Below are 13,162 nucleotides of genomic sequence, written 5' to 3' on the forward strand. Positions count from 1 at the left end.
GCTGGCATTGTTGCACTTTATGAACCTAAGGTAATATTAAAGGATTAGTCCACTTTCAAATAAAAATTTCCTGATAATTTACTCACCCCCATGCCATCCAAGATGTCCATGTCCTTCTTTCTTCAGTCGAAAAGAAATTAAGGTTTATGATGAAAAAAGCCTAAGCTGTATGTACTGCACCTTCCCGATTCAACTTACGGAACGAACGTGGCGCCAGTTCCGTTTTTTCCGTAAGTTTATTAGGGAAGGTGTAGGACATTCAGTGTAAGCTTTTTGAAGAATACAGAATCGCAGTCTGGCACTTGTGATGCGATCAATTATGTCTATAAACATTTTACATATACATTTTCATTTTTTTTAAGAAAATGACTGATCGTTTCGCTAGATAAGACCCTTATTCCTCGTCTGGTATCGTTTAAAGCCCTTTGAAGCTGCACTGAAACTCTTAATTTTGACCTTCAACCGTTTGGGGCCAATCATGGAATGTTTTCATCAAAAACCTTAATTTCTTTTAAGGACATGGACATCTTGGATGACATGGGGGTGAGTAAATTATCAGGAAATTTTAATTTGAAAGTGAACTAATCCTTTAAACTCCCCAAACTTCATCGCTTTTATACAAACTATTAAAATGAATATAACCTTATTTATTTATGGCATGATAACTGGATGCCATTTGCTGAATGGTGACTACAGTGTACCATACTACTGCTTGAAAGGTTTAGCATTGCATAATGCATACAGTTCGAGATAATGTTTTTTAATAAGACAGAATTGGTCCCACTTTATATTAGGTGGCCTTAACTATCAGTTTACTTATTGTGTTCATATTGCCAAACACTTTTGCTGCTATTGAGGTGGGATATGGATAGGGACAGGTTTGGTATAAGTATAGTTTAAGGGTGGGTTAAGTAAGGGAAGGGTCAACAGTGTAATTATAAATGTAGGCCTAATTACAGATGTAATTATATGCAGGTAATCAAATGATCAAATGCATGTATCAAATGATTAGTTTAAATGTAAGTACATAGTTAAGGCCACCTAATATAAAGTGGAACCCGAGAATTCAGTATGTACTGACAGTTTGCAGTGCGCTAGTATTCCATTCCGAAACAGAGACTGAACTGCAACATGATGTCTTTGATTTGGTGTGTCATAAGCACTTGTGATTGGCTAAATGGTGCTCTGGTGATTTACATAAACGCTGATACAGGATGACTCTCCGGGAATCCTGAGGGAATGTCATGAACAAACCCCACCGTGGTGTTTATTATGTAATATTTTATTCATCATTTCTCATCAAATGGTGGTTCAATAATAATCATGATAGTGATGTTCATGCAGACAATGTTATGCACAAATGTTAATTGTGTAAATGCTAAATGTACATGATAAATGTATTCTCTTGCACAAAGTATGAAGTATATACAGTCAAAGGTATTCGTATGTGAAAATATATTTGTATTTGTACTATGATAGATTCTGTACAACGCAATTGGACTAGTGTCTGGTGAAATAAAGACATTGTTTTTGCTACATTTTTTAAAACTGTTCATCTGTTTTTTTTTCTGTTTGACGTGTCACGTTGCACTCAGAGAGGCTACATTACTATATAATTGGAATTGCTTTATTATCCTCAGGTAGTGTAAGGCTTGTCGGTTCATTATTTTGGAGCACTTTAGCCACCTTCCCCACTGTCTGTGAATATGAGAATACTAACATAGACAAATATGATATGGCATCTGATGGCATTTAAGTAGAAGCATATAGTGGTCAAAGGGGACTTCCAGAGTTGGTGCAATTTCCATTTAAACATCTGAGATATATTTAGAGCATTATTTAATGACTTTCCACCACCAAATGAGTCTACTGTATTTTAAAATACTGGTGGCACTTCCATTTTTGGTAAAAACAAATCATTCCAAATACTAAATCTGTGTTAAAAATTATCCTTATCCATCAGCTTGACTAAATGAGCTGTATTTTAATTTGTCAGGAAAATAATGTAATGCTTGGTGTTTTAATGTGACTTCAAGAATAAGAATATCTGTGTCAAGAGCTCCTGTAACAATATGAAAAAGACAACAGACACTGTGCTTTTGTGATCTGCTCTCCTGATTTAATGAACAATTTTCCATGAATAATTCACAGAAAAGCACTAAGAATCTCCCCTTTTCTCCCAAATTCTCACTCACATAGGACTTTAAAACATATTTTTCTCCCTTTTCTTACTTCAAATCCTTATTTAGCATATTGACAGAGTGTCTAAAGCATGGAAATACATTATTTATTGTCTGTCAAAGTGATGGAATGCACTTGGAAATGTCCATCAATGTTCCAGTTAATTACAAAACATATTTGGTCAAAGCAGACTTAATGTTACAGATTTACATACTACAGTAATGTTTAAAGATTAAGATAATGTTTAAAGGTGCCCTAGAACTTTTTTTTAAAAGATGTATGTGGCGACCAGGGCGGGCGAGAGCCGTGAGGGAACGGCGCGAGGCCGGTGACGCAAGTGATGACAAGCATCACCTGGGAGGCGCACCGGCCTTGAGTCTCTCACAGAGGAGCTCCGGGAGCATAAAAGGAGGAGCGACGACCGTGGAGGACGAGAGAGGACCAGGCCAGGACTTTATGTTATGTTTTATTATGTTTGTGTGGCCGGCAGACGTCCGCGAGGGTCTGCCGGCATTACTTTCGTTTTGTTCTTTGTTTATTTTATATTAAAGTTTGGTTCAACGTTCGCCGGTTCCCGCCTCCTTCTTCCCACAACTATTAACCTCGTTACAATGTAATATAAGTCTAAGGTGTCTCCTGAATGTGTCTGTGAAGTTTCAGCTCAAAATACCCCATAGATTTTTTTTTAATTCATTTTTTTAACTGCCTTTTTTGGGGCATCATTATAAATGAGCCGATTCAGGGCTACTGGCCCTTTAATTCTCCTGCTCCACACCCGCAGAGCTCGCGCTTGCCTTGAACAGTGCAGAAACAAAGTTTACACTGCTAATATAACCCTCAAATGGATCTTTACAAACTGTTCTTCATGTGACGGGATGCATGCGTCGAATTATGTGAGTATTGTATACTGTTATATTGTTTACATTTGATTCTGAATGAATTTGATGCTATGCTCCGTGGCTAACGGCTAATGCTACACTGTTGGAGAGATTTATAAAGAATTAAGTTTTGTTTATGAATTATACAGACTGCAAGTGTTTAAAAATGAAAATAGCAACGGCTCTTGTCTCCGTGAATACAGTAAGAAACGATGGTAACTTTAACCACATTTAACAACATTAGCAACATGCTAACGAAACATTTAGAAAGACAATTTACAAACATCACTAAAAATATCATGATATCATGGATCATGTCAGTTATTATTGCTCCATCTGCCATTTTTCACTATTGTCCTTGTTTGCTTACCTAGTCTGATGATTCACCTGTGCAGATCCAGACGTTACTGGCGTTCCTTGTCTAATGCCTTTCATAATGTTGGGAACATGGGCTGGCATATGCAAATATTGGGGGCGTACACCCCGACTGTTACGTAACAGTCGGTGTTATGTTGAGATTCGCCTGTTCTTCGGAGGTCTTTTAAACAAATGAGATTTATTTAAGAAGGAGGAAAAAATGGAGTTTGAGACTCACTGTATGTCATTTCCATGTACTGAACTCTTGTTATTTAACTATGCCAATATAAATTCAATTTTTCATTCGAGGGCACCTTTAAACGCCCACTGAAGTGTCTTGGAACGTGCAGCATTATTCAATGTGTTGATGTAATGTCCACTGAAACAAGAATATATAACAATGATATATCAGACAGCCCCGCCCCTTTTTAAAATAGCCAATAGCGTTTCGTTTATACCACAGCTCGGCCAGAGCCGCTGAGCTCGGTAAAGCTTTACTTTCCTTCTAATCTCCTCCACATCACTTTATAACACAGCATTCTGTGCAGAATTCAAATGGGTCCGAATCAGATACCTTTGTGGTCTGCGCTGCCTCGCGCATTATGATCCACTCTGTGACACTCTCATGTCCCTGGACCAGGGCAGACTGTTCTTGCGCTGCGGCTTTTTACGTGACAAACGGACTTCATTCACGTCAATGGAGAAACATATTCACACTGTCTGAATCATTCCCTATCCTCTGAATCATTCCCTATCCTCTATAGTTCACTATGTGCCATTCACCATGTAGAAACTAGTAAATGTGTGAAAAAGTGATCTTAAATGTTATGAAACGATGAGAATACTTTTTGTGCGGCAAAAAAAAGCCAAATAATGACTTTATTCAACAATATCTAGTGATGGGCGATTTCAAAACACTGCTTCATGAAGCTTCGAAGCTTTACGAATCTTTTGTTTCGAATCAGTGGTTCGGAGCGTGAATCAAACTGATTTCAGTAAATGAGGCTTCCTTACATCATGTGTTTCAAAATTTCAGTGGTTCATCACTGGGGGGGGGGGGGGGGGGCGTGACTTTTGCAGTTTGATACTCGCTCCGAACCACTGATTTGAAACCAAAGATTTGTTAAGCTTCAAAGCTTCAAGAAGCAGTATTTTGCCCAAATCGCCCATCACTTGATATTGTTAAATAAAGTTATTTTGTTTTTTGGCACACAAAAAGTATTCTCGTCGCTTCATAACATTAAGATTGAACCACTGTAGTCACAAACTGTTTTAAATATATCTTTAGTAGCTTTCTAGGCATCTGAAAATGTTAATTATCTTGCTGGCAATGCAGGCCTCACTGAGACATCGGATTTAATCAAAAATATCTTAATTTGTGTTCCGAAGATGAATGAAGGTCTTATAGGTGTGGAACGACATGATGGTGAGTAATTAATGACAGAATTTTCATTTTTGGGTGAACTAACCCTTTGAAGTCTTGGCTATAAGAAGCTGTTGAACTTTTACATCATTATTGCTTAGGAAAAAAAGATCAGTGAACATACACTAAGCTTTCATACATAGATAAGTCATACTGTGATCTATATATAGGTAGGTTGCTAATAGTAACCAGCTGTTTATTGACAATGATTTGAGAATGCTTTTTTTTTATACATCTCTATAAACTCTCAAATAAAAAGTTATCTTCCACAACATAAATCATTATCTGCTTTAGCCTATTTAATGACTTTTTAGCAGAACACAGAATGAATCACAAATGACCAATAAAACAAAAATGGGGAAAAAAAGAAGTAAAAATGCACTGCACAAAAATATCAAATCATTGAGAAATAGTGTAATTAATGAACTGGATAAACATAAAACACATGTGACAACTTGCCTTGACCTGAGATTTATGAAAAAGTTTTAGCTAAAAAGCAGCATTTACACAAAGGGATAGTTCTCCCCACATTGACTAGTATTTTTTTCCTACTATCGTAGTAAATGGGGGGCGAGATCTGCTTGGTTACAAACATTCTTGCAGAATGTTTCTTACAGAAATGTATACAGATTTGGAAAAACTTGAGAGTGAGTAAATGATGACAGAATTTTCATTTTTGGGTGAACTATTCCTTTAACACTCTTCCAATGATTTTTAAAGCACACAACTACCTTATTATAAACAGTAAAGCTACTATAACATAAAGGTGCTAAATAGGATGTTTTGTTTTATACATTTTTGCAATATTACTTGAAACTGTCTTTACTAACTGATAAAAAAACTATTTATTAGGTGCACTGAAAGGAATAATATTAATATACATCATCTGTGCACGAGGTAGGGCCTTAAAAACATCAGCCAATCGTTTACGCGATCATCGGCTTGTCAATCACTGCCGTGACGTTCCTTGTGAGAGACGGGCGCGGCTGCGCGCTCCAGTAACTTTCCACACTCCACAGGTGCTGCATGCAATGTTTTTGTCCGGAGACAGGAGTAACAACTGCAGATTATGAGTTACCTGCGGTGAGTCCGACATAATGAATCCACTAACACACAGCGAATGCCGGTTGTAAACACTCATGTTCCAATACGAGTGTTTACGAGTTTTGGGAGGCGTTCCCTTAGTTCTTACGCATGCGCTCATTTCAAAAAGCTTAGTAACAAGTCTTTGGTTTTTCAGTCGACTGAAACATCCTATTTAACACCTTTAACACGAACGCGGATTGACATTTAATGGCAGATTATAGCTGTAGGCAAATTAGGGAATTACATCTATCATAATGAACACGTTATTCCTCAACGCCTCAAGCAAGAGTTTTTTCCACAGAATTGTGTCTCAAAAACATCTTCTTAATCACTCACTGGCAGCCTTGAAGCCCACAGGCCTTACTGTGTAAGTTTCATTAATAGCAGCATCTCACCAGAACATCAGTGCTTTCTCTTATTCTTATTCAAATATTAGATGGAAATAGATAATGACTGATGAATGCCGCTATGAAGTGTTACCCACTGATTTTACTACTCCTTGACCAGGGTTGGTTAATTATAGGCCTGGAGTAACCACAAAAATGCCCACTCTATGTGTGCATCCCCTGAAGCCTGACATAATGGTGCATTCAAGGGAATTCCCCCTCACTGAAACTAGTCTGTGATGAGGAAACAATGTCAGCGGAAACACGCTTGCAGAGGGGTTTGCAAAATGCACAAATGAAATGCAATTTTCCTAGGACCCCGCTTTCTAAATTTGAATATAAAGGTGATGATGCATGGGGCAACTTTTTGAGCAATGTTACCGAGTTGCTTGGGCACTTTTCCATTGAGAATGGGCAACAAATTTCTACTTTCTCAATGAGAAAGTGCCCAAGCAACATCGCTCGGAAAAATCGCCCGCCAACATTGCTCAAAAAGTTGCCCCGTGTATCATAACATTCAATATCTAGTGAAATGGGACAACAAAAAGATAACAGAGATATTTTGGACAACCTCTACACAACCAACGATTTATCCTTTTGCTCTCAGTAGCCTAATATCAAAATAGCTGATTACAAATAGACAAATAGCTGATTGTCTACTGTTTTAAAGGAAAACTGCAAATTACACATCAGAATTTCATTAGATTGATTGTACAGTATATGGATTGAATGGATTGCTGAGATTTCATTCGGTTTTTAGATTTATTCAAATTTGAATTTCAGTACAGTGCAAGTGCAGAAGATAAATAAATTCATTGAATAAATATTACAATAAATAATTAACAATAAATACATTCATATTTTAAGAAACATATAAATAACCTGGATAGCTTTAAAAATGAACACAAAATGCCCATGTTTCCCCCCATATATATATGTGTGCTTCTGATCCTTAAGTGAAATAGAATTAGAGTTTTAATATAAAACAGTGGCTAGAAGACAGTCTAGTCTCTTTTTTTGTGTGTGTGTCATTGCAGTGGAAGCTCAGGAAATTGCTTTTCTCTCCACAGGTTTCCATTCTTTCCTTACTTTTCAAGTTTTGCCTGATGTCCATATATACTCATAGAGCAAACACCCCAAAAAATGTCTTTCCGTTTTCATTTTCGACACGGGGCAGGAGTAGAGATGTCGTCTCTGTCAGCAGTCTGTCTCTGGCTTGTAATTGGAAGGCCGCACCAAGATAAATTGTGTTGTACGACAGATCGTCACTGTCAGACGCGTGCACACAGGCGGAGCGGATAGCGCTGAAAAGCGGCTTGTAGCCTCCATAGGAATCAGAATAGCGCAAAACCAAATGGCTCATATGCACAATGTCTTGGTCCTCAGTCCTGTCAGACGTGCAGCTGATGTGGAAAGAGACCTGGCTGTAGACGAAGTAAATGCCGTCATCAGGAATGATGATCTCCCTGTTTACTAATTTCAAGCCACCTGAAGAGAAAGCCTGGTCCTGGTTCACTCTCCAATCTAGGGTTTTATTAGAGACTTGAGGGTCGTATGCACCTAGAAGGGAATACAAAAAACAAACATGGAATAAGTCATGTGCATATTTTACATTGGACATCCAATGGCAACCCAACAAAGTAGCCCATAATTGCTTATCTTACGTTCTTTTAAATGTCTCTTAATTTCAATATGCTTTTGGCAGCCAACACACAAATCTTTGCTGTGAGTGAAACTGCATAAACTGTAATCGTATTTTGTCTAGTTTGTATCGATTTCAAGCATGCCATGCAACACAACGGTCACAGAAAATTCTATAGGAGTGAAATGCAAACACATATTCTACGCATCCTACATTTTCATAGATCATATAGTCCAGACACCTTTTAGACTTCATCTGGCCCCAAAAAGTATGCACTGTAAACAATTATTTTCTTGATTTTTTTATTCTTTTGTCAAATTAACTTCAATAATTAATGTGGTTCAGATAACATACCATTTTGCGTTTCTGTTGATTAAACCAATCACCTTCATTGTATCAACTCAAATTTTTAGTTTCAATGAACTTAAAATTTTAAGGCAACTTGGGTAACTTACTTTTTAAGTTAAACCAACAACTAATTTTTTTTTTTTTTTACAGTATTTGGACTTAAATTGTATATTATAATGCAAAAAAAAAATACTTTTCAGTATTTATTTCCAGCTCATTTACCACTTTGGAATCAAGCCTACCTGTTAAATGGATGGCTGCCTTGGAAGTGAAATTTGCTTTTGAAAAATGATCTCTCATTGTAAGCTTGAGCCCTGATGGGGAAAGACACAAAATTGTTTAGTTTCACAGAAAATAAAATAAGCCGGTATGAATGGAACAAAGAGGATCTGAAACTAAGTGTCTGAACTTACCAGTTGTACTTTCCTGATTACTCTGAGACTATAAAGAGAACAAGAGACACATGATTACACATCTAATAATACAATTATGTTAATGTGATGTGTGCGGATCAGGATTCTGACCTTGTTGAGCGTGAAGCAGACAGCAGCGGCAGCACACAGGGCCACTGAAAGAAGAGCCCCACAAACCCGCCACACTCCTGACTTTGAAGAGCCAGATTTCCTCCTCGACACCATCACCCTCGGTAAGAGCAGCGTTCCATCTTCAACATCCAACACTACCTGACTGGCATGCTCCATCATTACTGTGTGTTTTTCCTCTGAAAGCTTAAGTTAAACTATATGTACAAATGCAGATGCTGTCAAAATGCTGTTTAAAAGGTTCTGTAAAGTGTCCTCAGTGCAGTTTATAACAGTGCTTTGTCGTTCTGTCACTGTTGTGTTCTGAATATCCTGGTTCTTCATTCTTTTTAAAGCTCAGAGATTGCATGCAGGGGAAACTCCACAGTGATGTAGGAGGAGCGAGAGACGTAGAGGAGAAACCATTAGAAAAAACAAAACCACAAAATATAAGGGAATTACAATCACTAAAAATAAAGCTCAGCGACATGTTTACAGTTTTGAGTGTGACATCATATATATGTATGGTATAAATATACATTTATTTTATATATATATATATATATATATTAGTATTTAACAATTTGCCATTTTGAATGTTTTCATTTTACATTTTTTCATTTACATGATTGGTAATACTTTTTTACAGTGTCCTTGTTACACGTTAAATGTAATACTAGAGTAATAGCTATAAATTATATATTATACATGCAACTCACCCTAAACCAAACCCTAACCTTAAGTTCATGTAGTAGTTAATTAATATTACTAAGTATGTATAATTACAGTGTAACACCTTAAATAAAGTGTAACCACATGATTTATTTATTTACATAGTTTATATTTATTATGATCTTATTGTTATGATCTTACTAATTTTGTTTTGTCATCTGAATATCAACATTTGTGAGATTTATTCCATCTGAACAGCTTTGTCATTGGAAATTAATGATTGTTTTTTTTTTTTTCAAAAGTTATTATAATTTTGATTTTTACATATTTTTATGTAAAAATTTGTGGATACAGTAATTCATGTAGATTTGTAAGGTAGGTAACAGATATTATTTTTATTTGAGCAGTTAAAGTGAGACAAAGTGAACAAAAGCTCAGCATGCTGTAACTGGCTGTTTTATTATTTAATTATAAATTATAAAGATATTGTTTAATAATTCCATGAATGAAACGTAAATTTATTATTTATAACCTATAGGCTAACTGAGTCCAATCATTCAATCTGAAACATACAAGTCATTCAAAATAATCTTAATCATATTGTTTCACATATTCTACAAAAATCTGATGACAATTGAGAGTTCTTACTAAGAATGACTCAAAAAGTTTAGAATGGATTTTTCTGTTTGTTGCAAAATTCTGCTCTCTGTTCACTGTGTTTTCCAAACCAAGTCCCAAAAAATGCCTCCTCCGGTGCAAATGAGAGGTGAATATTGCAATTTCTTCTTTGTGTGTGTGTGTGTGTGTTCATCATGACATGATTGAAAGTGCACAAATGAATAAGTGCATCTGACATTTATGGGCCTCACAGCGTGAACCTGTAATAGCAGAGGAATTATTCTGTCCGTTTATCTAAGACAATGATGTTGTACCTGCATGAAAAGCCAATGTTTTGGTGACTTTTGAGAAGTTAGTGTAGCTTTGTAGCTTTCACTTTTCTATAACAAGAACAACAACAGAAACTTTGACTAGGTTATGTCACATCAAACTGGTTTTACAGAAAAACATTCTTCTCAATTAATGTAAACAAGGATTTTGCCATATACAGCAAATTCCCATAAGTTGTTATGGGATAAGTGAATGATAATGTCAGATTGATTGTATAAGAGATATATAAATGCTCCAATATCTGGTATATTTCTGTATGATTATTATAAATGTACACATTTTGTACCAAAATAAAAACTCATTGTTGAAAATAGTCAAGTGGAGGATTTTGATATCTAATAAATACATGATTATGTAACTCTTACAGAAAAAAAAAAAAAAAAAAGCAAATTACAAGTAACAGACCAAACAAAACAGTCAAATACGGAGTCCCTAAAGGGGCATGGTGATGGAAAAAATATGAGATGGGAGGAAAAAATTTATCAGGGTAGCGTAAACATTTTGCGAGCAAATTCAAAGTTTCTTGAGGGAACGCAAAACATTTGCTAGAGAATGACAAATCTCCAAGCATTGACAAATTTGCAAGCATTGACAAATCATTTTTCCTCTTATCACCATGTCCCTTAAAGGATTAGTTCACTTTCAAATGAAAATTACCCCAAGCCTTACTCACCCTCAAGCCATCCTTGGTGTATATTTCTTCTTTCTGATGAACACAATCCGATCGGAGAAACATTAATAAATATCCTGACGCATCCAAGCTTTATAATGGCAGAAAGCGTTACGAAAAAACTATGAGCTGAAGAAAGTTGCCCTGCCCAAATGCCCACACTTGCAGTCTTTGCACTTGACCAATCGTCTTCATGCATTACTTATTTCCAGTATGGCTAAAGCATTTAAGTGGGCATGAAGACTGCAAGTGTGTGTAGCTCTTTTGATTACCCGATGGGACACACTTAGTCTTGCAAAAAATGCAAGCGTTTGAGCTTTTTATTATTATTATTATTATTATTTTCAGTCCTTTGCATTTTAAAATACACTTCTAAATGTCTGTTCAGTGGTCACTGTACTAACAGAAGACACAATTTTAAAATTGTGGTGCTTCTTTAAGTGATAAAAAGCAGTTGCAAATGATGTACAAAATACACACAGCCTACTCATCTTTGTATCAATAAAATGTGCAACACTTTATATTTTACTACCATATTATATGTAATATATAATTAATTTAACTTACAGTCGTATGTTTTCCTTGACATCTCGTGATTTCGGGGCATGCGAGTTCCCGAACATGATGGGATACACTTAGTGTGGGTTTAGTGTGCATTAAGTGCACTGCACTTGGGCATTTTTAAAGGTGCGTTCACGTAACTACAGGAATTACGAGGCCGCGTGAACGCACCTCTTGCGCACTTACTTCCTGTCGCGCGCACGCACTCTCAAATGATGGCCTTCTCAAGTTAATGAAGGCCTTCTGAAACGAAACGATGCGTTTGTGTAAAAAAATAATTAATATTTAACATGTTATGACACACACCATTTGAACCTTCTAAAAAATAATCAATTAATACATTTCGAAAAGGTTGAAGCGAATCACAAGGGTGTTTGCATTGGGCTGTAGACTGCGCGAGCGCTCTTCTACGTAACTGTGTGTTCACACCGCCAGCGGCGAGAGCGTCAAAGTGACGCTAGTCATTCATTTTCAATGAGAGCCGGCGGCGAGCTCCGGCGAGAGCGGCGCGTCTTGGACGGTGAGAGCGGCGAGGAGAGTTGAAATCAGGTTAACTTTATGGTAATGAGCTATGACGCGGATCGGCGGCAACAAATTAGAATGTAGAGGTCCTCGCTTGAGAGGCTTCCGATTGGTTGACGCGACTTGTCATTTACTTTGACCCTCCCGTCGGCGGCGGTTTTGAACGAACAGTACAGCGTTGTTGACAGGGCGGCCAAGGCGACTGTTGACGCTCTCGCCGGCGGCGGTGTGAACGCACGGTAAAAGCATTTGAGCATGCAGTTAAAAAATAGCTTAGATCGCCATCTGCTGTTAAAAACTAAGCTCAGAATCAATTTGCGATGCATTTGGAAAATATCAGAAACAATCCACGAATCGCAATGCATCAATAGTGTTGTCGGATGACCATGACCTACAACATCCGCCGAGATTCTGAAGTGTGCATTCGATCATAGACAGCATTCGATGGACACTACTATCCCATGAGGCCACATGAGGGGATTTATGAATGGCAGTGAGACGCAACTGACGCTGGCGGATGTAATAGGTCTGAATTTCATTCATACCGCCTATATTCATACTATATAAATGTAGTACCTACTAGGCCTGTAATGTCAGACTGTTTTGAAAGTTTACATTTTATTTGATGATGGACTTTCTAATAAATGATTCACTCCATCGCAAATTGTTTTTACTAAAATTTCATTGCTGTGTAAGACAAAAACAGTGAGATTACATCATCTTTGAGTGTACTTTTGCAGTTGAACGCCTACCTATACTATACTGTCTGAGCTTGTAGATATATATGTACATGGGTATGATAAAGAAACCAATATTTAAATGCCTCTACCAGACATTGCAGATGGCGTGGGTTTAACTACATGGGGAAACTGTGGTATCCCACCATACCAATAACTTTGTATCAAGAATTCTTTTTCGTTTTATTGAATTTCCAGTGTATTGACTCTGATGTGGGTCAAATGATGCA

General features: G+C 36.9%; 1 protein-coding gene across 1 annotated transcript; it reads right to left on the reverse strand.

Annotated features, from left to right (window-relative positions):
- Window positions 1–7,065: 7,065 nt before the first annotated feature.
- tnfa (tumor necrosis factor a (TNF superfamily, member 2)) lies at window positions 7,066–9,168 on the reverse strand. The gene is made up of 4 exons (XM_067411041.1): window positions 8,826–9,168; window positions 8,715–8,742; window positions 8,544–8,615; window positions 7,066–7,871 (listed from the first exon to the last, which is right to left on the reverse strand). Exons 1-4 carry the CDS (start codon window positions 9,003–9,005, stop codon window positions 7,432–7,434), a joined length of 720 nt encoding a protein of 239 aa, XP_067267142.1. The 5' UTR covers window positions 9,006–9,168; the 3' UTR covers window positions 7,066–7,431.
- Between the last annotated feature and the right edge of the window lie 3,994 nt (window positions 9,169–13,162).

This window comes from Chanodichthys erythropterus, chromosome 15, assembly GCF_024489055.1.
Source record: "Chanodichthys erythropterus isolate Z2021 chromosome 15, ASM2448905v1, whole genome shotgun sequence".
NCBI classification, from domain to species: domain Eukaryota; kingdom Metazoa; phylum Chordata; class Actinopteri; order Cypriniformes; family Xenocyprididae; genus Chanodichthys; species Chanodichthys erythropterus.

Bases quoted from the DNA above. Each gene is read 5' to 3' on its own strand.
- tnfa (XM_067411041.1), bottom strand. From the start codon at position 9,005: ATGATGGAGCATGCCAGTCAGGTAGTGTTGGATGTTGAAGATGGAACG. The intron at 8,616-8,714 runs GTAAGTTCAGAC...TTTCCCCATCAG, and splicing joins TAATCAGGAAAGTACAACTG to GGCTCAAGCTTACAATGAGA. The intron at 7,872-8,543 runs GTAGGCTTGATT...ATTCCCTTCTAG, and splicing joins GGCAGCCATCCATTTAACAG to GTGCATACGACCCTCAAGTC.